The following is a 25,000-nucleotide window of genomic DNA, read 5'->3' on the forward strand; positions in this document are numbered from 1 at the left end:
TGGAATAATAGAATTGTTACAACAGAAACATCACCAGAATATATTCCTCATCTTTTAAAGGCTAAAGGAAGGAATTTTTATACAGAATTGATATAACCTCGTTTAATATGAAGCTGAGGTGAAATATTTCCTCTTGGGTGAGATTATAAACAAGACTTCTCTGTGTTTGCTCTCTGGAACCTGTACGAGATAATCTTGCATTCTAAATAGACTTGGATTCAATTTACAAAGGAGATTGCAACGTTTCCAAATTACAGCAGAGATTACAGTTGATGTAAACGTAGCTGAAGGAATATTTGTCAGGAATGATTTATAACAACTAAACTAGAAGATATATATTTTGGTGAAAGAAGAAAAACTATTGAAGTTTTCATGATGCAGAGAAGATAAAGGATTGATTTTTTTTTTCCCCTGAAGAGTTGTCAAATAAGTGATGGAAATTATGTGACTGCAATATCTGTAAAAATATCAGTGTCTCAGAGAAAGCATATTCATACAGAGGAACACCTTTATCACTGTGATATCTGTAGAAGCTTAAAGACCTAGAAACCTATTCATACAGGAAAGAAATATCCATCAGTGTGATACGTGTGGTAAATCATTCTTGCAAATCCATCGTTTAACTGTTTACAAATGTATTATACAGGAAAGAAATCATATCAATGTGATATCTGTGGCAAATCATTCTCTCAAACATCTAGTTTGACTAATCACAAACGTATTCATACAGGGGAGAAACCATATCAGTGTGATATTTGTGGTAAATCTTTCTCTCATAATAGTAATGTAACTAAACATAAACGTATTCATACGGAGGAGAAACCATATCAGTGTGATGTCTGTGGTAAATCTTTCTCTCACACTCGTGATGTAACTAAACATAAACGTATTCATACAGGAGAGAAACAATATCAGTGTGGTACCTGTGGCCAATCATTCTCTCAAAATCATCATTTAATGAATCACAAACGTATTCATACAGGAGAAAAACCATATCAATGTGATATATGTGGCAAATCATTCTCTCAAACATCTAGTTTGACTGATCACAAACGTATTCATACAGGTGAGAAACCATATCAATGTGATATCTGTGGTAAATCATTCTCTCGTAATCAACACTTAACTACTCACAAATACATTCATACAGGAGAGAAACCATATCAGTGTGATGTCTGTGGTAAATCTTTCTCTGGAAATCACCACTTAACTGCTCACAAATACATTCATACCGGAGAGAAACCATATCAGTGTGATGTCTGTGGTAAATCTTTCTCCAATACTAGTAATGTAACTCAACATAAACGTATTCATACAGGTGAGAAACCATATCAGTGTGATATCTGTGGAGAATCATTCACTCAGAATCAACACTTAACTACTCACAAATACATTCACACAGGAGAGAAACCATATCATTGTGATATCTGTGGTAAATCATTCTCTAGAAATCACCACTTAACTGCTCACAAATACATTCATACAGGAGAGAAACCATATCAGTGTGATATCTGTGGTAAATCATTTTCTGGAAATCACCACTTAACTGTTCACAAATACATTCATACAGGTGAGAAACCATATCAGTGTGATATCTGTGGTAAATCTTTCTTTCAAAGCGGTAATTTAATTAAACATAAACGTATTCATACAGGAGAAAAACCATATCAGTGTGATATTTGTGGTAAATCTTTCACTCACACTAGTGATGTAACTAAACATAAACGTATTCATACAGGTGAGAAACCATATCAGTGTGATATCTGTGGTAAATCTTTCTCTCATAGCTGTAGCTTAACTACACATATACGTATTCATACAGGGGAGAAACCATATCAGTGTGATATTTGTGGTAAATCTTTCCCTCATACTAGTGATGTAACTAAACATAAACGTATTCATACAGGTGAGAAACCATATCAGTGTGATATTTGTGGTAAATCTTTCTCTCATACTAGTGATATAACTAAACATAAACGTATTCATACCGGTGAAAAACCATATAAGTGTGATATTTGTGGTAAATCTTTCCCTGATAGCGGTAACTTAAATAAACATAAACGTATTCATACAGGGGAGAAAATATATCACTGTGAAATCTGTGGTAAATCATTTCCTCAGAACCATCACTCATCTAATCACAAACGTATTCATACAGGTGAGAAACCATATCAGTGTGATATTTGTGGTAAATCTTTCTCTCATAATAGTGAAGTAACTAAACATAAACGTATTCATACAGGGGAGAAACCATATCAGTGTGATATCTGTGGTAAATCTTTCTCTGAAGATATTCATGTAACTAAACATAAACGTATTCATACAGGGGAGAAACCATATCAGTGTGATATTTGTGGTAAATCTTTCTCTGATAATAGTGATGTAACTAAACATAAACGTAGTCATACAGGGGAGAAACCATACCAGTGTGATATTTGTGGTAAATCTTTCTCTCATAGCGGTAGCTTAACTAAACATAACCGTATTCATACAGGAGAGAAACCATATCAGTGTGATATCTGTGGTAAATCATTCTCTGACACTAGTGCTGTAACTAGACATAAACGTATTCATACAGGGGAGAAACCATATCAGTGTGATGTCTGTGGAGAATCATTCACTCAGAATCAAAACCTAACTAGGCACAACCGTATTCATACAGGATAGAAACCATATCACTGTGATATCTGCGGCAGATCATTTCCTCAGAATCATCACTTATCTAATCACAAATGCGTCCATATGGAGGAAAAGTAAAGTCAACGTGATATCTGCGGAGAATCATTCTCTCAAAGTGCGGAGTCTATTTCCCATAAATGCATCCATCCAGCATCGAAACTACATCACTATATTATCTCTAGTAAATCATTCTCCCAAATCATCTTCTGTCTTATGATAATAAGTTTATTGTATACTGTGCTCATTGGAAAAAGTTAAATGAAGAAATAGAAAGAAGACATATAGTTGTGAAATAAAGACAGCAGGGAAAGCTTAAAGTAGATGCACTGTACACAATAAAACACAAAATGTCCCCAGAAATGTATGCTGGGATAGAACCACAAAGAGGAAAGAGACCATAGGCACATCAGGGGTTGTGATGACGTATTTGGGGAAACCTGAAAGTTTTGATGGTTGCAGTCAACGTATAGTTTATTCCCCGCTTCACTAATTGTGCATATGAAAGATTATCTCTGAGAGCCATGGGTGCTGCACTGTTTTTTTTTTTTTTTTTATTTTATAAGCATGTCCATGGCTAGTTGAGGTATGGACTTCAAAAAAGTGACCAAAGTTGCTGGAAAGATGGGAGATAGTCATGCAAACTTCAATCAAATCAGACATTTGACATCAAAACTAAGGTGTAAAATGTTATCCTTGTACCATGACTTCTTCTTTTCGACCAAGTCTCTCAAAAATCATTATTTAACTGGACACAAATGTATACACACAGAAGAGGAACCTTTGTTATAAATGAAGTGTGTAATATTCTGTGTGAATTGCCACAATTGTTTGTCATCACCTTTGTAAGGGCCAAAATCTTGAATGGTAACCTCATCAACCTTTGTGAATATTTATAATGTGAAATCTAAATAAAGCTGTTTTACTCTTTAAGTATTCTTCTGTCATTTTGTATGTCCAACATCTGAAACCAAGACTTGTGTTCTTTCATGCATATAGTGGGGGTGGGGTTCACTTATGAAACTCAATGGAAGGATGCACAATTGCCCCAGATTATTTCCATACCCATCATTATTTATGCTGTCCCCTAAGCGAATATATGAAGCAACCTGGAGCTGTTTTTGGTGTGTTCTTACATAGGTGAGTCTTTGATTCAATCTTGGCGTACATGTCAACAAAAAATTCATCAACATCATCGTCGTTTAACGTCCGTTTTCCGTGCTAGTACGGGTTGGACGTTTCGACTGGGGTCTGGGAAGCCAGGACGCTGCAACAGTGGCACTTCACACATTTCTCCTCATCCATCCACAGTACATAACCATACCAGCGCAAACGTCGCTCTTGCACACCACATCTGATGCTTCTTATGTCCAGCATTTCTCTCAGGGCACTTACACTCCGTCATATGTGCACACTGACATTACACATCCAGCGGATCATGTTAGCTTCATTTCTTTCAAGTTTACACATGTCCTCTGCAGTCACAGCCCATGTTTCACTACCGTGAAGCATGGCTATACACACGCATGCATCATACAATCTAACTTTCACTCTTAGCAAGAGACCCATTTCCACCAGTAGGGGTAGGAGCTTTCTAAACTTTGCCCAGGCTATTCGTATTCTAGTGGTGACACTCTCTGAGCATCCACCCTCACTACTAACTTGGTTACCTAGGTAGCAGAGACTATCAACTACTTCTGGTTTCTCCCCCTGGAGTGCGATGGAATCTGTTTTCTGAGTATCTGTGGTGTCTATTGTCCCTGTGCATTTGCCGCACATGAAAGCTATCTTCTCAGTTAATTTTCCTTTGATGTTGCTTCACCTCTTATGTGTCCATAGCTTACACTGGGTACATCTTATCAATTCCTACTTGCTGGCATAGGTCAAACGGTTTGACTGAAACTGGTAAGCCAGAGAGCTTCACCAAGTTCCAATCTGATTTGGCACGGCTTCTACGGTTGGATGTCCTTCCTAACACCAACCAGTCCAAGAGTGTAATGGATGTTTTTAGCGTGTCACCTGCACGGGTGCCAGTTGCGTGACACCAGCATCGACCACAACTACGAATTCACTTTGCTTGACGAGTCTTCTCAACATGATAATAATGAGGATGAAGAAGAATTATCAGATCTTCTCACTTTGACCGGCAGATTTTTAAAATAATTTCTTTGTAACTAAACACTTTTAAACTTCGTATACTGGTAGAATGTGTTTATAAAACATCTTTTTCTCTTGGATTTCTTGAGAAAATTCTGTAGTTCGTATGCTATTTCTTGTTTAATTTCTCACCGGACGTTGTTGTTGAACTTGTTGACAAACAACAGCAGTAATTGTATTCATCTCAATATACGTCATTGATTGGTTGAAATTGCCAAAATCCGAGAAATTTAACAAGAAATAGGTTTAAAACTTCAGAATTTTCTCAAGAAAGCCAAGAGAAAAAGATGTTTTATAAACACATTCTACCAGTATACTAAGTTTAAAAGTGTTTAGTTATAAAGAAATTATTTTAAAAATCTGTCGGTCAAAGCGAAAAGATCCGAATTATCAAATAAACTATATAAAGTACCCCAGGACTTATTTAAATGAAGGCTGATGCTGGAAAATAGAATCGTGTGCATGTACGTAAGCTTAACAGACATTCACAAGCGAGTATGACTTGAGAGCTTACATGATGCTTTCGACCCCGAAAGGATGAAAGGTAAAGTCGACCTCGGCGGATTTGAACTCAGAACGTAGCATCAGACGAAATACTGCCGGGCGAAATGCTCAGCAGTATTTCGTCTGATGCTACGTTCTGAGTTCAAATTCTGCCGACGTCGACTTTACCTTTCATCCTTTCGGGGGTCGATTAAATAAGTACCAGTTACGCACTGCGGTCGACGTAATCGACTTAATCCGTCTGTCTGTCCTCTCTGTGCCCCTTGTGGGTAATAAAAAAAAAATAGATGCTTTCAACTCGGAGAGGAATGGGCCCCGCGAGGTCTAAAATGCCTAATAGATGCTGGTTTTTTCGCAACAGCCTCAACAAGAGTTGAAGAAGCAAAGTAAAGCTAAGAAAAAGAGTTACTTCCCCTGGCAATTAATTGTTTAAGACCTTTAAAAATGGTCGCACCTGCTCCTGTTTAATTACCCATCCTTTTAACGGACAGAATTGAACTTATAGGATTGATAATCAACCGTGTAAAGGTATACAAACAGCATTCTTTTATTATGTAGATTTCAAAAAATATAAACCAACGTTTGTTGTAAAAGCCTAGAAATTCTTTCGAAGCTGTTATTGTCCGCTCTGACTTCAGTTCCGTCACATCTTCCCCGTTGACTCTCTATATTAATATGTAAGTATTATATACACATAAGCATTTATATTGTATACATGTCATAAGTACGTATGTTTATTTTGAAGCTTATTTTGATGATAAACGTTACTGAAGCTATAATTCCGCCGAGGTCGACTTTGCCTTTCATCCTTTCGGGGTCGATAAATTAAGTACCAGTTACGCACTGGGGTCCGATATAATCGACTTAATCCGTTTGTCTGTCCTTGTGTGTCCTCTCTGTGTTTAGCCCCTTGTTAGCAATAAAGAAATAGGTAGTTGTCTTATTGCTTTCAATGTTTCGTTCTCCCATTGAAGCTCCACACTAATTTTCGATATTCCCTAAATCTTGATATCAAATACCAACTGAAAGTTTATGGTGATCCGTCGGTATAGGTACACACGTGATTTTGTTTACATTTTTGAAGATAACAGAAACCATTATCTCCTACCTCTAAACCCCCATATATAAAAAAAAAACACTTTCTTGAAATGTATCCGGTACTTATACCTATTTCTTTACTACCCACAAGGGGCTAAACTTAGAGGCGACAAACAAGGACAGACATAGGTATTAAGTCGATTACATCAACTTCAGTGCATAACTGGTACTTTAATTTACCGACCCCGAAAGGATGAAAGGCAAAGTCGGACTCACAACGTAACGACAGAGCCGTATATATATATATATATATATATATATATATATATATACATATATATATATATATATATATATATATATATATATATATATATATATATATATATATATATACATATATATAATATATACATATATATATATATATATACATATATATATATATATATACATATATATATATATATATACATATATATATATATACATATATATATATATATATACATATATATATGTATATATATATATATATATATATATATATATATATATATACATACATATATATATATACATATATATATGTATATATATATATATATATATATATATATATATATATATATATACATATATATATGTATATATATATATATATATATATATACATATATATATATATATATACATATATATATATATATATACATATATATGTATATATATATATATATATATATATATATATACATATATATATATATATATACATATATATATGTATATATATATATATATATATATATATACATATATATATGTATATATATATATATATATACATATATATATGTATATATATATATATATATATATATATATATATATATGTATATATATATATATATATATATATATATATATATATATATATGTATATATATATATATATATATATATATATATATATATATATACATATATATATATACATATATATATATATATATGTATATATATATATATATATATATATATATATATATATATATATATGTATATAGTCATCAAAAAAGGGGTAGAATTAATTAATTGTTAATAAATTCGACCAAGCAGTATTCGGTATGTAAAGACCATTTACGGTATATTTGAAGTATTAATTTATAAAAATATGGTAAAGTAAAAATTCACTTTACCACACACCGAACTTTTCAGAAATAGCAGCCAAAAATTTGGCTATTTCTTCAACTGTAAATAAAAGTCTCCAGACAATGCATACTCAGAAAATAACTCACATAGGTATAAGGGAAAACAATGAAAGATCACATCCATATACGATACCCGAGGACAGTCTGTTTCTGGATTTGTGGGTAAAACGCCACTTTTCCTTCATCAGCTCAGAGATTTCTTCTGATTTAGATTTGAAAATACTAAGAATCAAACATACCCGGTGTGTGGTAAAGTGAATTTTTTTTACTTTACCATATTTTTATAAATTAATACTTCAAATATACCGTAAATGGTCTTTACATACCGAATACTGCTTGGTCGAATTTATTAACAATTAATTAATTCTACCCCTTTTTTGATGACAATATAATGCTTTCTCTCCAAGAATTTGAACTGCAGTTTTTACCTCTGTAGAAATGTAATGCTCTATGACTCACGTGGGTGGACAGGGAGAATAATGGATCTCATTCGTATTTTTGGATTCGCTAGTACTGGGTGTCTGGCATGGTTTGTCCGATAATTAAGTATTGAACTTTTACCACGTGAGTTTTTTCAGTGAAATATTGTTGTTGAATTTGTGTTAAAACCTGTTTAAATTGTCTTGTTTAAAAAATTGTTTGAACTGTTGCTGGTTTTGAACCAGGAAAACTTTGTTTTCCCCTCCTCACGGAGGGGAACTGCTGTACATTGAAACACACACACATTCCACGGCGAAATGAACAAAAATATTTGTTCAAAAATGTCAAAAAATGATGACGTAGTAGGTTTGCCTACACAAAAAAATGTGAAAATTGTTGAAGCTAAAATTGCGGAAGGTGTGACTTCCAATGAAACTGTGAAAACAGCAAAAGCGAATGAAGGTTCGCCGATTAAAAAAGCTGTGAAAACGGCTAAAGTCGCGGAAGGGTTGACTTCCAACGAAGCTGAGAAATCAGCAAATGTGTGTGACGCTTCCAAACCAAGTGAAAAAACCAAGATGTTTAACTTTGCTGCCGCTGCTGGTAGGAAGACAGAGGAAATAAAGATGGAGGAGGTGGAGTACGAAAAGTTTTTTAAAATGTTTAAAAAAGAGGGAAATAACGCGATAGCTGCCCTCCCACAAACAATTAAAGAGGAAACCGAGAAAAGGACGATAATTTATAAATCCTATGTAATAAAAGAGAAGAAAATTGAAAGGATAACCAAAGACCAAGCTGAGAAATGCCTTAAACCAATGTGGAGTGATATGGACTACGTTACGTGGGGGAGAAAGTTTGCAACAATAGAGGTGCACTTCAGAAATGAAGAAACGGCCAAAAAACACTCCCTAACACCAATAAAGACGGAGGAAATAATATTATTACCCTCGTATTTAGGGAGGAGAACCTCAAAAATCAGAGTGGAGGATGTGCCGCCACAGGTCGACGTGAGGTGGTTGCTTCCAGCACTGTTAATGGGGCTGGAAGAGAAAATAACTGTGATAAACATCAGAAGAGTGATAAAGGAAAACTGGAGAGGACAAGCATTGCACGTGGTGGTGCAAGCGACCCCGGAGGCAATGGAGGAAGTTCCAGAAGGAATACAATTCGGGGAAGAAATTAACTTGCGGGTGGTGGTGGAGGGGCGAAAGCCACGTTGCTACGGATGTGGCGAGATAGGTCACATCCGTATGGAATGCCCCACCAGCAAGAAAGAGGAAGAAAGAAAAAAGACAGAAGAAGAAGCAGAGAAAAAAACAGAAGAAGAAGAAGAGAACGATTTCACAACGGTGAGGCGGAAGAAAACGCCAAAGAGAAAGAATGCGGACACAAACCCAACCAACCCTGGCACAATCAAAAAGAAATCCAACTCTCAGGGGGGAAAACCATCCCCACCCAACCACGGTTCCCCACAAAAAGAGAAGCCCCCACCCAATCCACCCCCACCCCTCAGTGCCGAGCATTACCCCTCCATTTCAACCCCCTCCTCGTGTTCCTCCCCATCATACTCCCCGGGGTCCTCCCCATCACCCCCACAAAGCCCACAAAAAAGCAGATTTACAGAAGCCCAAATAGTATATGCGGCAATAGACAAAAATAATGACCGACTTAAAAGTGGAATGGGAAATATCCCAAGCGCAGAAAGGGTGAAAACCCACAGAAATCTACAAAAAAATGTAGAAATTTATAAATTGGACTTACGGAACTTTAACATGTTAAATGCACAGTTCGCAGGGGACATAAAGGGTCCGCGACTCGGAGTGGACGAGTCACTGATTAATGCGGACTTCCCCGCCACGACCACGGAATAAAGGTAAGTAATGTCTCATATTCGTGTAGGGTGTTTGAATGTGCGTGGCCTGATGCAGAGCTGGAAGCAAGGGCGCTTCCTAAATGACATCAGGTCACGGGATTTAGATGTTGTCGTTGCCACAGAAACCCGGTTAAAGGGGCCAAGAGATCTGCTCCCGCTGTTCGGCGGTTACGAGAGTGTCATCTCTCCGAACCCGTCGGTCAGCGGAAGCGGGGTGTTGGTCCTGTGTAAAAAGAACCGGGTTTCTGAGAAAAAGTTGATTTTTGCGGATCCGGAAGGTAGGCTGGTCGTCGTTGAGTTGACGTTCAGTAGCCGTAAGACAATCAGGCTGGTTGCGGTTTACGCTCCCCCCAGTAAGGGGAAAAGTGATTATTATCGGAACCTGGAGAAGTTTCTGAGTACATCGTGCCCAGTAGTAATGTTAGGGGACTTCAACACAATCTGCGATGTGCGGGTAGACTGTGAAGGCTCGCGAACAGACAGAAAAGGAAATACTTGCTTCCTGGATCTACTAAGACGTTTTGAGCTGGTAGATCCATATAGACTGGAACATCCGGGCGCTCCACTGTGGACGTGGTCAAATAGCGACGGATCGGCAAAGTCGTATATAGACAGGATATTAATTAGGAAGGTAGATAAGAACCTAGTTAAGAGTCCACAACTCCATATAGTCAGCTACAGTGACCACAAGATGGTCACCTGTAGGCTAGACGTAGATAAGATAACTAGAGGTCCTGGTTACTGGAAACTTAATACGTCCCTTTTGGCGATTAAGGAGTACAGGGACAGGATTAGGTTAATAATCCAGAGGGCCATGACCGGCTCCATTTGTAACAACAAATGGTGGTATGCCCTTAAGCGAGCCATAAAATATGAGTCCGTTAGATATAGTACTAATCTTGTAGCTAGAGAGGCTAGAAAGGTAACTACACTAGTTAAGGACTTAGAGGAAGCAATGCGAACTGGCAATGCGGACCAGGTGAAGGTCAAGAGACTGGTTCTTAACCAGCACCTCGAAGCCCAACACATGGGTTGCATTGTCAGGGCTAGACAACGTACGATGGGGAGCGAAGGAATCAAGGCTGCAGGATGGGCCCGAGTGGTGGAAGCCCAACGTGGCAACGATGCTACAATTCGATCTCTGGCGAACCAACAAGGTAAGTTGACAGACGAGCCCGAGGAGATGTGTCAAGCTTTTCAGGACCACTTCGCCCAGCTTTTCGGGGGGAGCGGCGGACCGGATAGGGGGAGGGACCTTACGGACCTCCTCGAAGGGCTGCCGCGCCTCTCGGGGCAGGACGCGAAGTGTAGTGAGGAGCCGATCACACCTGGGGAGGTAATAGAGGCCATGGCGGACTGCGGTGCGGGTAAGGCGCCGGGACTGGATGGTCTACCCTACGAGCTTTATAAAAGTATGCCGGACTTGTTCGGGGACTTACTGACGGGCGTCTACGCAAACTGGCAGCAGAATGGGTTTATCCCCAGATCTGTGCGCCGGGGAGTGGTGACGCTAATCAGGAAGGACCAGAGCAAGGGGGACGTAATAGATAATTTCAGGCCCATCACTCTGCTTAACGCAGAGTTGAAGATTTTGGCCAAAGTGTTATCGAACAGATTGGCGCGTGTCGCGAATGGACTGATTGGGAAAGCGCAAACGTGCGCCGTACCGGGCAGAGCCATTCAGGATAATCTCCATCTTATTAGATACACGATAGAGGGAATAAATAACGATCCCGGCAAGGGAGGGGCAGTGGTCCATTTAGACCAGTCTAAAGCGTTCGATAGGGTCGACCATCACTACCTGGTGTCCGTTCTGGCTCAGTTCGGCCTAGGTCTTGGCTTCCTCAGGTGGATCATCGAAATGTATGACAACGCCGACTCGGTAGTTCAGGTGAACGGCTTTCTTTCTAAGCCGTTCAAGGTCAAACGCTCGGTTCGCCAGGGATGTCCGCTCTCCCCGCTTTTGTATGTAGTGGCCCTGGAGCCGCTGCTGTGAAGACTGAGCGGCATCCCGAGGCAACCAGGACGTGATATGTCGGTTTCGGCGTACGCGGATGACATCACTATCATCGTGACTGAAGTGGACCACCTACGTAAAGTAGGCAAGGCCATAGAGGTTTACGAGACGGTGACAGGAGCAAAAGTTAATCGTGAAAAGTCGGTCGGCTTGCAACTCGGCACCTGGAGAGGCAAGTCGATGCCTCCAGACAGCGTCGTGGGACGTTGGACGGAGGGCCCGATTAAGTTGCTCGGGGTTTGGTTCGGTCCGGACCTCCAAATAGAGAAGAACTGGAGCGAGGTATCGAGCAAGGTGGCTGCAATAGTCAAGATTTGGTCTTGGCGGTGGTTATCCTTGAAAGGTAGGGCGGAGGTGGCCAATGTGTTTATAGCATCGGTGATCACCTACCGCCTTGCCGTCGTGCCTTGCCCGGATTCGTGGTTGATCAAGTTGGAGAGACAGCTCTTTCGCTTCTTGTGGAAGGGCTCGAAACCGCTTGTGAGACGCTCTGTCTGCTGTCAAAAACCGTTACAGGGTGGACTAGGGATGCCGTGGCTAATGATGCGCAGAAATGCGCTGAGGCTAAGGCACCTGTGGCTCCATCTGGGTAGTGAACGGGTGTGGTCTCCGCTGGCGAAACAGATGTTCCCCAGGTTCACCAGTTTCGGTGGCCGGGAGGACTGGTATAATCGCAGATCGAAGTTGGGTACGTGGTATACGGAGTGTCGCAAGGCACTCCGACTATTCCGTCGCTCGGGTAATGCCTGCGGCAGTGGTTCTACCGCTGTGTTTTATAGAGGGTTTGTAGAGGCCGGTAACGATGATACGCTGGGGGAAGCCCTAGGTTTCGACGATAATCAGCTGGCCAGTCTGTTCCAACGTACATTCGGGCCGAAGACACTGGATAATTTCCAGAAGTCTTTGGCTTGGCAGTGCTACCGAGGAGCCTTACCTGTTCGGGACAAGCTTGCAAGGCACGGTTGCCAAGTCAGCCCGACCTGTACGAGATGTGGGCGAGAACGGGAAACCGTCTCGCACGCGATCGTGCAGTGTTCGGGGGTGAAAGATATGTGGGATTGTGCCGAACAACTAATGTCAGGCGAACGAAGAGTACAGCTATCAGCCGAATCTATTGTAAAAATCAGCCCACCTGATTTCTTAACGAAAGAAGGTAAGTTTTGTTTTCTCGCCGTGGTTTCAACTGCGAAACAGGTAGTATGGAAGACAAGGATGAAAGGAATGATAACAGGCGACTTCATCTCTGGTTCAAGTCTGGTGGAATATTTTAAATTCCACCTGAAAAGACACATAGAACTGGAGAGAAGGAGCCTGAGTAAGAAAGTGTTTGATGAAAGATGGAAAAATGTGGAGAGTAAAAGATCCCTCACAAATGTGAGATAGGAAGAAAAAGGAAACCACAAGGCTAAGTGTCGTGGCGGGGAGCATGGGGTCGCGAACCCGCCCCACTGCATCTTGTAATTTTGTTAATTGTGTCTATTGTGTAACCATTCGATTTATTATTCATTTCCGATTTTTAACCGACCCCAAATGTTCATAATTATTTTTTTCATCATTCGTGATTGTATGTGTTCTCTATGTCGCCCCTAGTGGGTAATAAAGAAATTGGCATGGTTTGTCCGATGTTACAGATATCGGACGGGTATGTTTGATTCTTAGTATTTTCAAATCTAAATCAGAAGAAATCTCTGAGCTGATGAAGGAAAAGTGGCGTTTTACCCACAAATCCAGAAACAGACTGTCCTCGGGTATCGTATATGGATGTGATCTTTCATTGTTTTTCCCTTATACCTATGTAAGTTATTTTCTGAGTATGCATTGTCTGGAGAGTTTTATTTGCAGTTGAAGAAATAGCCAAATTTTTGGCTGCCATTTCTGAAAAGTTCGGTGTGTGGTAAAGTGAATTTTTTTTACTTTACCATATTTTTATAAATATATATGTATATATATATATATATAGTTGTTCTACGTCCCCTGTCAAGGTAACAGCGTCACCCTTTTGCAATACCCTTAAAACCAAGCACTTTTCAGCACCAGCCCCGCCACCCTACGCACGAATTCACAAAAGAATTGTGAAAACCAGATCCATAAATACGAAGCACGTGGTCAAAGGAAAAACGAAATGTTTCTCTAATTTCAACCAATCAGATCCATCCATTCCCGACACTGCGGACACCGTCGCAACCGTTTCCTCTTCTTAATTTCCCCAACATCAATATTTGCATTTCTTTTTTGATGTGGAAACCGAAGTGAAGCCCACTTGAACGAACCCACAGTCGAAAGTGTCTGAACCGTGAACGCCCTGTCACGTTTTTAGCTGCTATTTCCAGCAGTTCGCTTACTGGTTCGTATATATTTTTATGTTCTGTTGTTGTTCTTGTTGCTGTTTAACCCCAGGTCGACTCATAGCAGGACTTTTATCGTAGATGTTCCTGCCGTGACTAGGAACGTGTTCAGACAGAGTGGGACCCCTACGATTTTGCTAATTCGAAGCAAAATAATGAAGAGGGTGCCATGAAATCTAAGGTTACAAAGTTTAAAAAGCCCTCGATAAATTCAAAGGGACTCAGTTAAAACGCATGGCTTTTTCAATCTAAAAGGGCCCATTATATTAAAAGAAGGTTGAATAATTTTAATGGAACCTTTGAATTAAAAAAATTGCCAGGTTTAAAAAAAAATACAAATTATTTTGCTGTAAACATGGTTCGGGGTTCAGTTCCAGTGCGTGGCACCTTGGGCAAATGTCTTCTACTATAGCCCCGGGCCGACCAAAGCTTGTGAGTGGATATGGTGGACGAAAACTGAAAGAAGCCCGTTGTATATAAATATGTGTGTGTGTGTGTGTCCAGTTACTGCTTGGCAACCGGTGTTGTGTTTACATCTCCGTAACGTAGCTGTTCAGGAAAAGGCATAGGAGTGGCTGTGTGGTAAGTAGCTTGCTTACCAACCACATGGTTCCGGGTTCAATCCCACCTAGTGACACCTTGGGCAAGTGTCTTCTAGTATAGCCTCGGTCCGACTAAAGCCTTGTGAGTGGATTTGGTAGATGGAAACTGAAAGAAGCCTGTCGTATATATATGTATGTGTGTGTCTGTGTTTGTCCCCCAACATCACTTGACAACCGATGCTGGTGTGTTTACGTCCCCGTAAACTAGCGGTTCGGCAAAAGAGACCGATAGAATAAGTACTAGGCTTACATAGAATAAGCCCTGGGGTAGATATGCTCGACTAAAGGCGGTGCTCCAGCATGGCCACAGTCAAATGACTGAAACAAGTAAAAGAGTATCTATAATTTATCTGTACAGAAATGTAGGAAATATTCGCTGTTGCCATTTCTACGGTTTAAATGTATTCTCTATCTTATATTATTTCTGTTGTTTCAGAATAATGGAATAATAGAATTGTTACAACAGAAACATCACCAGAATATATTCCTCATCTTTTAAAGACTAACGGAAGGAATTTTTATACAGAATTGATATAACCTCGTTTAATATGAAGCTGAGGTGAAATATTTCCTTTTGGGTGAGATTATAAACATGACTTCTCTGTGTTTGCTCTCTGGAACCTGTACGAGATAATCTTGCATTCTAAATAAACTTGGATTCAATTTACAAAGGAGATTGCAACGTTTCCAAATTACAGCAGAGATTACAGTTGGTGGAAACGTAGCTGAAGGAATATTTGTCAGGAATGATTTATAACAACTAAACTAGAAGATATATATTTTGGTGAAAGAAGAAAAACTATTGAAGTTTTCATGATGCAGAGAAGATAAAGGATTGATTTTTTTTTCCTCTGAAGAGTTGTCAAATAAGTGATGGAAATTATGTGACTGCAATATCTGTAAAAATATCAGTCTCTCAGAGAAAGCATATTCATACAGAGGAACACCTTTATCACTGTGATATCTGTAGAAGCTTAAAGACCCAGAAACCTATTCATACAGGAAAGAAATATCCATCTGTGTGATACGTGTTGTAAATCATTCTTGCAAATCCATCATTTAACTGTTTACAAATGTATTATACAGGAAAGAAATCATATCAGTGTGATATCTGTGGCAAATCATTCTCTCAAACATCTAGTTTGACTAATCACAAACGTATTCATACAGGGGAGAAGCCATATCAGTGTGATATCTGTGGAGAATCATTCTCTCAGAATCAGAACCTAACGAGTCACCATCGTATTCATACTGGGGAGAAACCATATCAGTGTGATATTTGTGGTAAGTCTTTCTCTCGTAATAGTGCTGTAACTGAACATGAACGTATTCATACAGGAGAGAAACCATATCAGTGTGGTACCTGTGGCCAATCATTCTCTCAAAATCATCATTTAATGAATCACAAACGTATTCATAGAGGAAAGAAACCATATCAATGTGATATTTGTGGCAAATCATTCTCTCAAACATCTAGTTTGACTGATCACAAACGTATTCATACAGGTGAGAAACCATATCAATGTGATATCTGTGGTAAATCATTCTCTCTTAATCAACACTTAACTAAACATAAACGTATTCATACAGGTGAGAAACCATATCAGTGTGATATCTGTGGAGAATCATTCACTCAGAATCACAGCTTAACTACTCACAAATACATTCATACAGGTGAGAAACCATATCAATGTGATATCTGTGGTAAATCATTCTCTCTTAATCAACACTTAACTAAACATAAACGTATTCATACAGGGGAGAAACCATATCAGTGTGATATTTGTGGTAAATCATTCTCTCGAAATCACCACTTAACTGCTCACAAATACATTCATACAGGTGAGAAACCATATCAATGTGATATCTGTGGTAAATCATTCTCTCTTAATCAACACTTAACTAAACATAAACGTATTCATACAGGAGAGAAACCATATCAGTGTGATATTTGTGGTAAATCTTTCTCTAATACTAGTAATGTAACTCAACATAAACGTATTCATACAGGTGAGAAACCATATCAGTGTGATATCTGTGGAGAATCATTCACTCAGAATCAACACTTAACTACTCACAAATACATTCACACAGGAGAGAAACCATATCAGTGTGATATCTGTGGTAAATCATTCTCTGGAAATCACAGCTTAACTGCTCACAAATACATTCATACAGGAGAGAAACCATATCAGTGTGATATTTGTGGTAAATCTTTCTCTCATAGCTGTAGCTTAACTACACATATACGTATTCATACAGGTGAGAAACCATATCAGTGTGATATTTGTGGTAAATCTTTCCCTCATACTAGTGATGTTACTAAACATAAACGTATTCATCATCATCATCATCCTCATTTAACGTCCGCTTTCCATGCTAGCATGGGTTGGACGGTTCAACTGGAGTCTGGGGAGCCCGAAGGCTGCACCAGGCCAGTCAGATCTGGCAGTGTTTCTACAGCTGGATGCCCTTCCTAACGCCAACCACTCCGAGAGTGTAGTGGGTGATTTTATGTGCCACCGACACAGGTGCCAGACGAGGCTGGCAGACGGCCACGCTCGGATGGTGTTTTTATGTGCCACCGACACAAGTGCCAGATGAGGCTGGCGAACGGCCACGATCGGATGGTGTTTGTTACGTGCCCACAGCACGGAGGCCAGTCGATGCGGCCACGTTCGGATGGTTTTCTTGTGTGCCACCGGCACTGGTACCACAAAGATACAAATTCCATTGATGTTCATCTATTTTGATTTGGTTTGATTTTCACTTGCCTCAACAGGTCTTCACAAGTGTCACATACTTGCCTCAACAGGTCTTCACAAGTGTCATAAGAAGGAAGGTATGCACAGGTAGACTGAATACGTCCCAGGTAGGGGCCACGGGTTATGGCCTGACTAGTCTTGCCGGGTCTTTGGATGGTGTTTTTATGTGCCACCAACACAGGTGCCAGATGAGGCTGGCGAACGGCCACGATCGGATGGTGTTTGTTACGTGCCCACAGCACGGAGGCCAGTCGATGTGGTACTGGCTACCACCACGTTCGGATGGTTTTCTTGTGTGCCACCGGCATTGGTACCACAAAGATACAAATTCCAGTGAGAAACCATATAAGTGTGATATTTGTGGTAAATCTTTCCCTCATAGCGGTAACTTAAATAAACGTATTCATACAGGGGAGAAACTATATCATTGTGATATCACTAGACATAAACGTATTCATACAGGGGAGAAAATATATCAGTGTGATATCTGTGGTAAATCTTTCTCTCATAATAGTGATGTAACTAAACATAAACGTATTCATACAGGTGAGAAACCATATCAGTGTGATATCTGTGGTAAATCTTTCTCTCATAATAGTGATGTAACTAAACATAAACGTATTCATACAGGGGAGAAACCATATCAGTGTGATATCTGTGGTAAATCTTTCTCTCAAGATATTCATGTAACTAAACATAAACGTAGTCATACAGGGGAGAAACCATATCAGTGTGATATTTGTGGTAAATCTTTCTCTCATAGCGGTAGCTTAACTAAACATAACCGTATTCATACAGGGGAGAAACCATATCAGTGTGATATCTGTCGTAAATCATTCTCTGACACTAGTGCTGTAACTAGACATAAACGTATTCATACAGGGGAGAAACCATATTAGTGTGATGTCTGCGGAGAATCATTCACTCAGAATCGAAACCTAACTAGTCACAATCGTATTCATACAGGATAGAAACCATATCAGTGTGATATTTGTGGTAAATCTTTCTCTCACACTAGTGATGTAACTAGACATAAACGTATTCATACAGGATAGAATCATCACTTATCTAATCACAAATGCGTCCATATGGAGGAAAAGTAAAGTCAACGTGATATCTGCGGAGAATCATTCTCTCAAAGTGCGGAGTCTATTTCCCATAAATGCATCCATCCAGCATAGAAACTACATCACTATATTATCTCTAGTAAATCATTCTCCCAAATCATCTTCTGTCTTATGATAATATGTTTATTGTATACTGTGCTCATTGGAAAAAGTTAAATGAAGAAATAGAAAGAAGACATATAGTTGTGAAATAAAGACAGCAGTGAAAGCTTGAAGTAGATGCACTGTACACAATAAAACACAAAATGTCCCCAGAAATGCATGCAGGGATAGAACCACAAAGAGGAAAGAGAGCATAGGAACATCAGGGGTAGTGATGACGTATTTGGGGAAATCTGAAAGTTTTGAAGGTTGCAGTCAACGTATAGTTTATTCCCCGCTTCACTAATTGTGCATATGAAAGATTATCTCTGAGAGCCATGGGTGCTGCACTGTTTTTGTTTTTTTTTTTATTTTATAAGCATGTCCATGGCTAGTTGAGGTATGGACTTCAAAAAAGTGACCAAAGTTGCTGGAATGATGGTAGATAATCATGCAAACTTCAATCAAATCAGACATTTGACATCAAAACTAAGGTGTAAAATGTTATCCTTGTACAATGACTTCTTCTTTTCGACCAAGTCTCTCAAAAATCATTATTTAACTGGACACAAATGTATACACACAGAAGAGGAACCTTTGTTATAAATGAAGTGTGTAATATTCTGTGTGAATTGCCACAATTGTTTGTCATCACCTTTGTAAGGGCCAAAATCTTGAATGGTAACCTCATCAACCTTTGTGAATATTTATAATGTGAAATCTAAATAAAGCTGTTTTACTCTTTAAGTATTCTTCTGTCATTTTGTATGTCCAACATCTAAAACCAAGACTTGTATTGACCCAATCATAAACTAGACAATTCACAGACCCAATGAGTATGAGATAAAAGGTTAACTCCACCATGCTTAGCTTTATAAGCTGTTCATTTCCATGTTCCAGCCCTTCTCAGCCCTCTTTTATCCATCCATCATAGCGTTATGGGCCATTGCAGGGGAGACAAATTAGGCAATAGCAGACAGGTACTTTCAATTTGCCGGTGAATGAAAGAAAGGGAATTTTGATTTTATATATATAGACAAAGCATAATAGCTTCCTTTGAACAATTTACTTCCATTTTGCTCGACAAACAAACAAACAGACAGAATCTCTCTTTTATATATATAGACTAGCAGCAATACCCATCGTTGATCGAGTAATTACTTTCACTGCTTCTCAGGAGCTACATTCTAAGTATTATGATATACATAATTTGGTTGAGTTTATTTTTGTGCATATCCAGAGTAAAATACGGGCATGAGGTAATTCCCTTTTCTGTCATTCCACTGTATACGTAAAACAGTGAACTTCCCCAAGGATATATGATTTAGAAAAGAGGTGCATCATCATATTATTTTATTTTAAGTTAAAAACCCATGCTATGAGATCTTGTCTATGGTGTGCCTGTTGATGAAGAAAGAGTTTCTTTTGTATTTCAGGCCATTTTGGGTCACATGTAAAAGTTATAATAAATATATCTGGTCTACCATAATTTCGTACATATGTCACAACATCTTGTGTTCTGTCATGCATATAGTAGGGGTGGGGTCCACTTATGAAGCTCAATGGAAGGATGCACAATTGCCCCAGATTATTTCCATTTATGCTGTCCCCTAAGCGAATATTTGAAGCAACCTGGAGCTGTTTTTGGTTTGTTCTTACATAGGTGAGTCTTTGATTCAATCTTGGCGTACATGTCAACAAAAAATTCATCAACATCATCATCGTTTAACGTCCGTTTTCTGTGCTAGCATGGGTAGGATGGTTCCACCGGGGTCTGGGAAGCCAGGACGCTGCAACAGTGCCTCTTCACACATTTCTCCTCATCCATCCAGAGTACATGACCATACCAGTGCAAATGTCGCTCTTGCACATCACATCTGATGCTTCCTATGTCCAGCATTTCTCTCAGGGCGCTTACACTCTGTCATGTGTGCACACTGACATTACACATCCAGCGGATCATGTTAGCTTCATTTCTTTCAAGTCTACGCATGTCCTCTGCAGTCACAGCCCATGTTTCACTACCGTGAAGCATGGCAATTCGCACACATGCATCATACAATCTAACTTTCACTCTGAGCGAGAGACCCTTTGCCACCAGTAGGGGTAGGAGCTTTCTAAACTTTGCCCAGGCTATTCGTATTCTAGTGGTGACTCTCTCTAAGCATCCACCCTCACTACTAACGTGGTCACCTAGGTAGCAGAAACTATCAACTACTTCTACTTTCTCCCCCTGGAGTGTGATGGAATCTGTTATCAATTCCTACTTGCTGGCGTAGGTCAAACGGTTTGACTGGAACTGGTAAGCCAGAGAGCTTCACCAAGTTCCAATCTGATTTGGCACGGCTTCTACGGTTGGATGTCCTTCCTAACGCCAACCAGTCCAAGAGTGTAATGGATGCTTTTAGCGTGTCACCTGCACGGGTGCCAGTTACGTGACACCAGCATCGACCACAACTACGAATTCACTTTGATTGACGAGACTTCTCAACATGATAATAATGAGGATGAAGTAGAATTATCAGATCTTCTCACTTTGACCGGCAGATTTTTAAAATAATTTCTTTGTAACTAAACACTTTTAAACTTCGTATACTTGTAGAATGTGTTTATAAAACATCTTTTTCTCTTGGATTTCTTGAGAAAATTCTGTAGTTTGTATGCTATTTCTTGCTTAATTTCTCACCGGACGTTGTTGTTTAACTTGTTGACAAACAACAGCAGTAATTGTATTCACCTCAATAGACGTCTTTGATTGGTTGAAATTGCCAAATAGCTTACAAACTACAGAATTTTCTCAAGAAAGCTGAGAGAAAAAGATGTTTTATAAACACATTCTACCAATCACAAACTAGACAATTCACAGACCCAATGAGTATGAGATAAAAGGTTAACTCCACCATGCTTAGCTTTATAAGCTGTTCATTTCCATGTTCCAGCCCTTCTCAGCCCTCTTTTATCCATCCATCATAGTGTTATGGGCTATTGCAGGGGAGACAAATTAGGCAATAGCAGACAGGTACTTTCATTTTGCCGGTGAAAGAAAGAAAGGGAATTTCGATTTTATATATATAGACAAAGCATAATAGCTTCCTTTGAACAATTTACTTCCATTTTGCTGGACAAACAAACAGACAGACAGAATTTCTCTTTTATATATATAGACTAGCAGCAATACCCATCGTTGATCGAGTAATTACTTTCACTGTTTCTCAGGAGCTACATTCTAAGTATTATAATATACATAATTTGGTTGAGTTTATTTTTGTGCATATCCAGAGTAAAATACTGGCATGAGGTAATCCCCTTTTCTGTCATTCCACTATATACATAAAACAGTGAACTTCCCCGAGGATATATGATTTAGAAAAGGGGTGCATCATCATATTATTTTATTTTAAGTTAAAAACCCATGCTATGAGATCTTGTCTATGGTGTGCCTGTTGATGAAGAAAGAGTTTCTTTTTTCAGGCCATTTTGGGTCACATGTAAAAGTTATAATAAATATATCTGGTCTACCATAATTTCGTACATATGTCACAACATCTTGTGTTCTTTCATGCAAATATTAGGGGTGGGGTCCATATGTGAAGCTCAATGGAAGGATGCACAATTGCCCCAGATTATTTCCATACCCATCATTATTTATGCTGTCCCCTAAGCGAATACATGAAGCAACCTGGAGATGTTTTTGGTGTGTTCTTACATAGGTGAGTCTTTGATTCAATTTTGGCGTACATGTCAACAAAAAATTCATCAACATCATCATCGTTTAACGTCCGTTTTCCATGCTAGTACGGGTTGGACGGTTCGGCCGGGGTGTGGGAAGCCAGGACGCTGCAACAGTGGCACTTCACACATTTCTCCTCATCCATCTGCAGTACATGACCATACCAGCGCAAACGTCGCTCTTGCACACCACATCTGATGCTTCTTATGTCCAGCATTTCTCTCAGGGCGCTTACACTCCGTCATATGTGCACACTGACATTACACATCCAGCGGATCATGTTAGCTTCATTTCTTTCAAGTTTACACATGTCCTCTGCAGTCACAGCCCATGTTTCACTACCGTGAAGCATGGCTATACACACGCATGCATCATACAATCTAACTTTCACTCTTAGCAAGAGACCCATTTCCACCAGTAGGGGTAGGAGCTTTCTAAACTTTGCCCAGGCTATTCGTATTCTAGTGGTGACACTCTCTGAGCATCCACCCTCACTACTAACTTGGTTACCTAGGTAGCAGAGACTATCAACTACTTCTGGTTTCTCCCCTGGAGTGTGATGGAATCTGTTTTCTGAGTATCTGTGGTGTCTATTGTCCCTGTGCATTTGCCGCACATGAAAGCTATCTTCTCAGTTAATTTTCCTTTGATGTTGCTTCACCTCTTATGTGTCCATAGCTTACACTGGGTACATCTTATCAATTCCTACTTGCTGGCATAGGTCAAACGGTTTGACTGAAACTGGTAAGCCAGAGAGCTTCACCAAGTTCCAGTCTGATTTGGCATGGCTTCTACGGTTGGATGTCCTTCCTAACACCAACCAGTCCAAGAGTGTAATGGATGTTTTTAGCGTGTCACCTGCACGGGTGCCAGTTGCGTGACACCAGCATCGACCACAACTACGAATTCACTTTGCTTGACGAGTCTTCTCAACATGATAATAATGAGGATGAAGAAGAATTATCAGATCTTCTCACTTTGACCGGCAGATTTTTAAAATAATTTCTTTGTAACTAAACACTTTTAAACTTCGTATACTGGTAGAATGTGTTTATAAAACATCTTTTTCTCTTGGATTTCTTGAGAAAATTCTGTAGTTTGTATGCTATTTCTTGTTTAATTTCTCACCGGACGTTGTTGTTGAACTTGTTGACAAACAACAGCAGTAATTGTATTCATCTCAATATACGTCATTGATTGGTTGAAATTGCCAAAATCCGAGAAATTTAACAAGAAATAGGTTTAAAACTTCAGAATTTTCTCAAGAAAGCCAAGAGAAAAATATGTTTTATAAACACATTCTACCAGTATACTAAGTTTAAAAGTGTTTAGTTATAAAGAAATTATTTTAAAAATCTGTCGGTCAAAGCGAAAAGATCCGAATTATCAAATAAACTATATAAAGTACCCCAGGACTTATTTAAATGAAGGCTGATGCTGGAAAATAGAATCGTGTGCATGTACGTAAGCTTAACAGACATTCACAAGCGAGTATGACTTGAGAGCTTACATGATGCTTTCGACCCCGAAAGGATGAAAGGTAAAGTCGACTCGGCGGATTTGAACTCAGAACGTAGCATCAGACGAAATACTGCCGGGCGAAATGCTCAGCAGTATTTCGTCTGATGCTATGTTCTGAGTTCAAATTCTGCCGACGTCGACTTTACCTTTCATCCTTTCGGGGGTCGATTAAATAAGTACCAGTTACGCACTGCGGTCGACGTAATCGACTTAATCCGTCTGTCTGTCCTCTCTGTGCCCCTTGTGGGCAACAAAAAAAAAAATAGATGCTTTCAACTCGGAGAGGAATGGGCCCCGCGAGGTCTAAAATGCCTAATACATGCTGGTTTTTTCGCAACAGCCTCAACAAGAGTTGAAGAAGCAAAGTAAAGCTAAGAAAAAGAGTTACTTCCCCTGGCAATTAATTGTTTAAGACCTTTAAAAATGGTCGCACCTGCTCCTGTTTAATTACCCATCCTTTTAACGGACAGAATTGAACTTATAGGATTGATAATCAACCGTGTAAACGTATACAAACAGCATTCTTTTATTATGTAGATTTCAAAAAATATAAACCAACGTTTGTTGTAAAAGCCTAGAAATTCTTTCGAAGCTGTTATTGTCCGCTCTGACTTCAGTTCCGTCACATCTTCCCCGTTGACTCTCTATATTAATATGTAAGTATTATATACACATAAGCATTTATATTGTATACATGTCATAAGTACGTATGTTTATTTTGAAGCTTATTTTGATGATAAACGTTACTGAAGCTATAATTCCGCCGAGGTCGACTTTGCCTTTCATCCTTTCGGGGTCGATAAATTAAGTACCAGTTACGCACTGGGATCCGATATAATCGACTTAATCCGTTTGTCTGTCCTTGTGTGTCCTCTCTGTGTTTAGCCCCTTGTTAGCAATAAAGAAATAGGTAGTTGTCTTATTGCTTTC

The 25,000-nt window shown here is 39.2% G+C and overlaps 2 protein-coding genes and 1 long non-coding RNA gene across 3 annotated transcripts in view; 2 read left to right on the forward strand and 1 right to left on the reverse strand.

Moving 5' to 3' along the window:
- Nucleotides 1-16,675, reverse strand: part of LOC118768289 — a 24,422-nt gene extending 7,747 nt beyond the window's left edge. The window contains exons 1-2 of the long non-coding RNA XR_005004120.1: nt 16,575-16,675; nt 4,332-4,337 (exon numbers count right to left, since the gene is read on the reverse strand). This is a non-coding gene — a long non-coding RNA (uncharacterized LOC118768289). The remainder of the gene's footprint in view (nt 1-4,331; nt 4,338-16,574) is intronic.
- Nucleotides 1-25,000, forward strand: part of LOC115225881 (zinc finger protein 91-like) — a 68,311-nt gene that overhangs the window by 21,467 nt on the left and 21,844 nt on the right. The window contains exon 6 of the mRNA XM_036514422.1: nt 16,101-16,520. Coding sequence (XP_036370315.1) covers nt 16,101-16,520 — 420 coding nt within the window. The remainder of the gene's footprint in view (nt 1-16,100; nt 16,521-25,000) is intronic.
- Nucleotides 1-25,000, forward strand: part of LOC115225819 (zinc finger protein 723-like) — a 55,398-nt gene that overhangs the window by 1,163 nt on the left and 29,235 nt on the right. The gene's annotated exons all lie outside the window — the stretch shown is intronic.

Source organism: Octopus sinensis, linkage group LG28, assembly GCF_006345805.1.
Source record: "Octopus sinensis linkage group LG28, ASM634580v1, whole genome shotgun sequence".
NCBI lineage: Eukaryota > Metazoa > Mollusca > Cephalopoda > Octopoda > Octopodidae > Octopus > Octopus sinensis.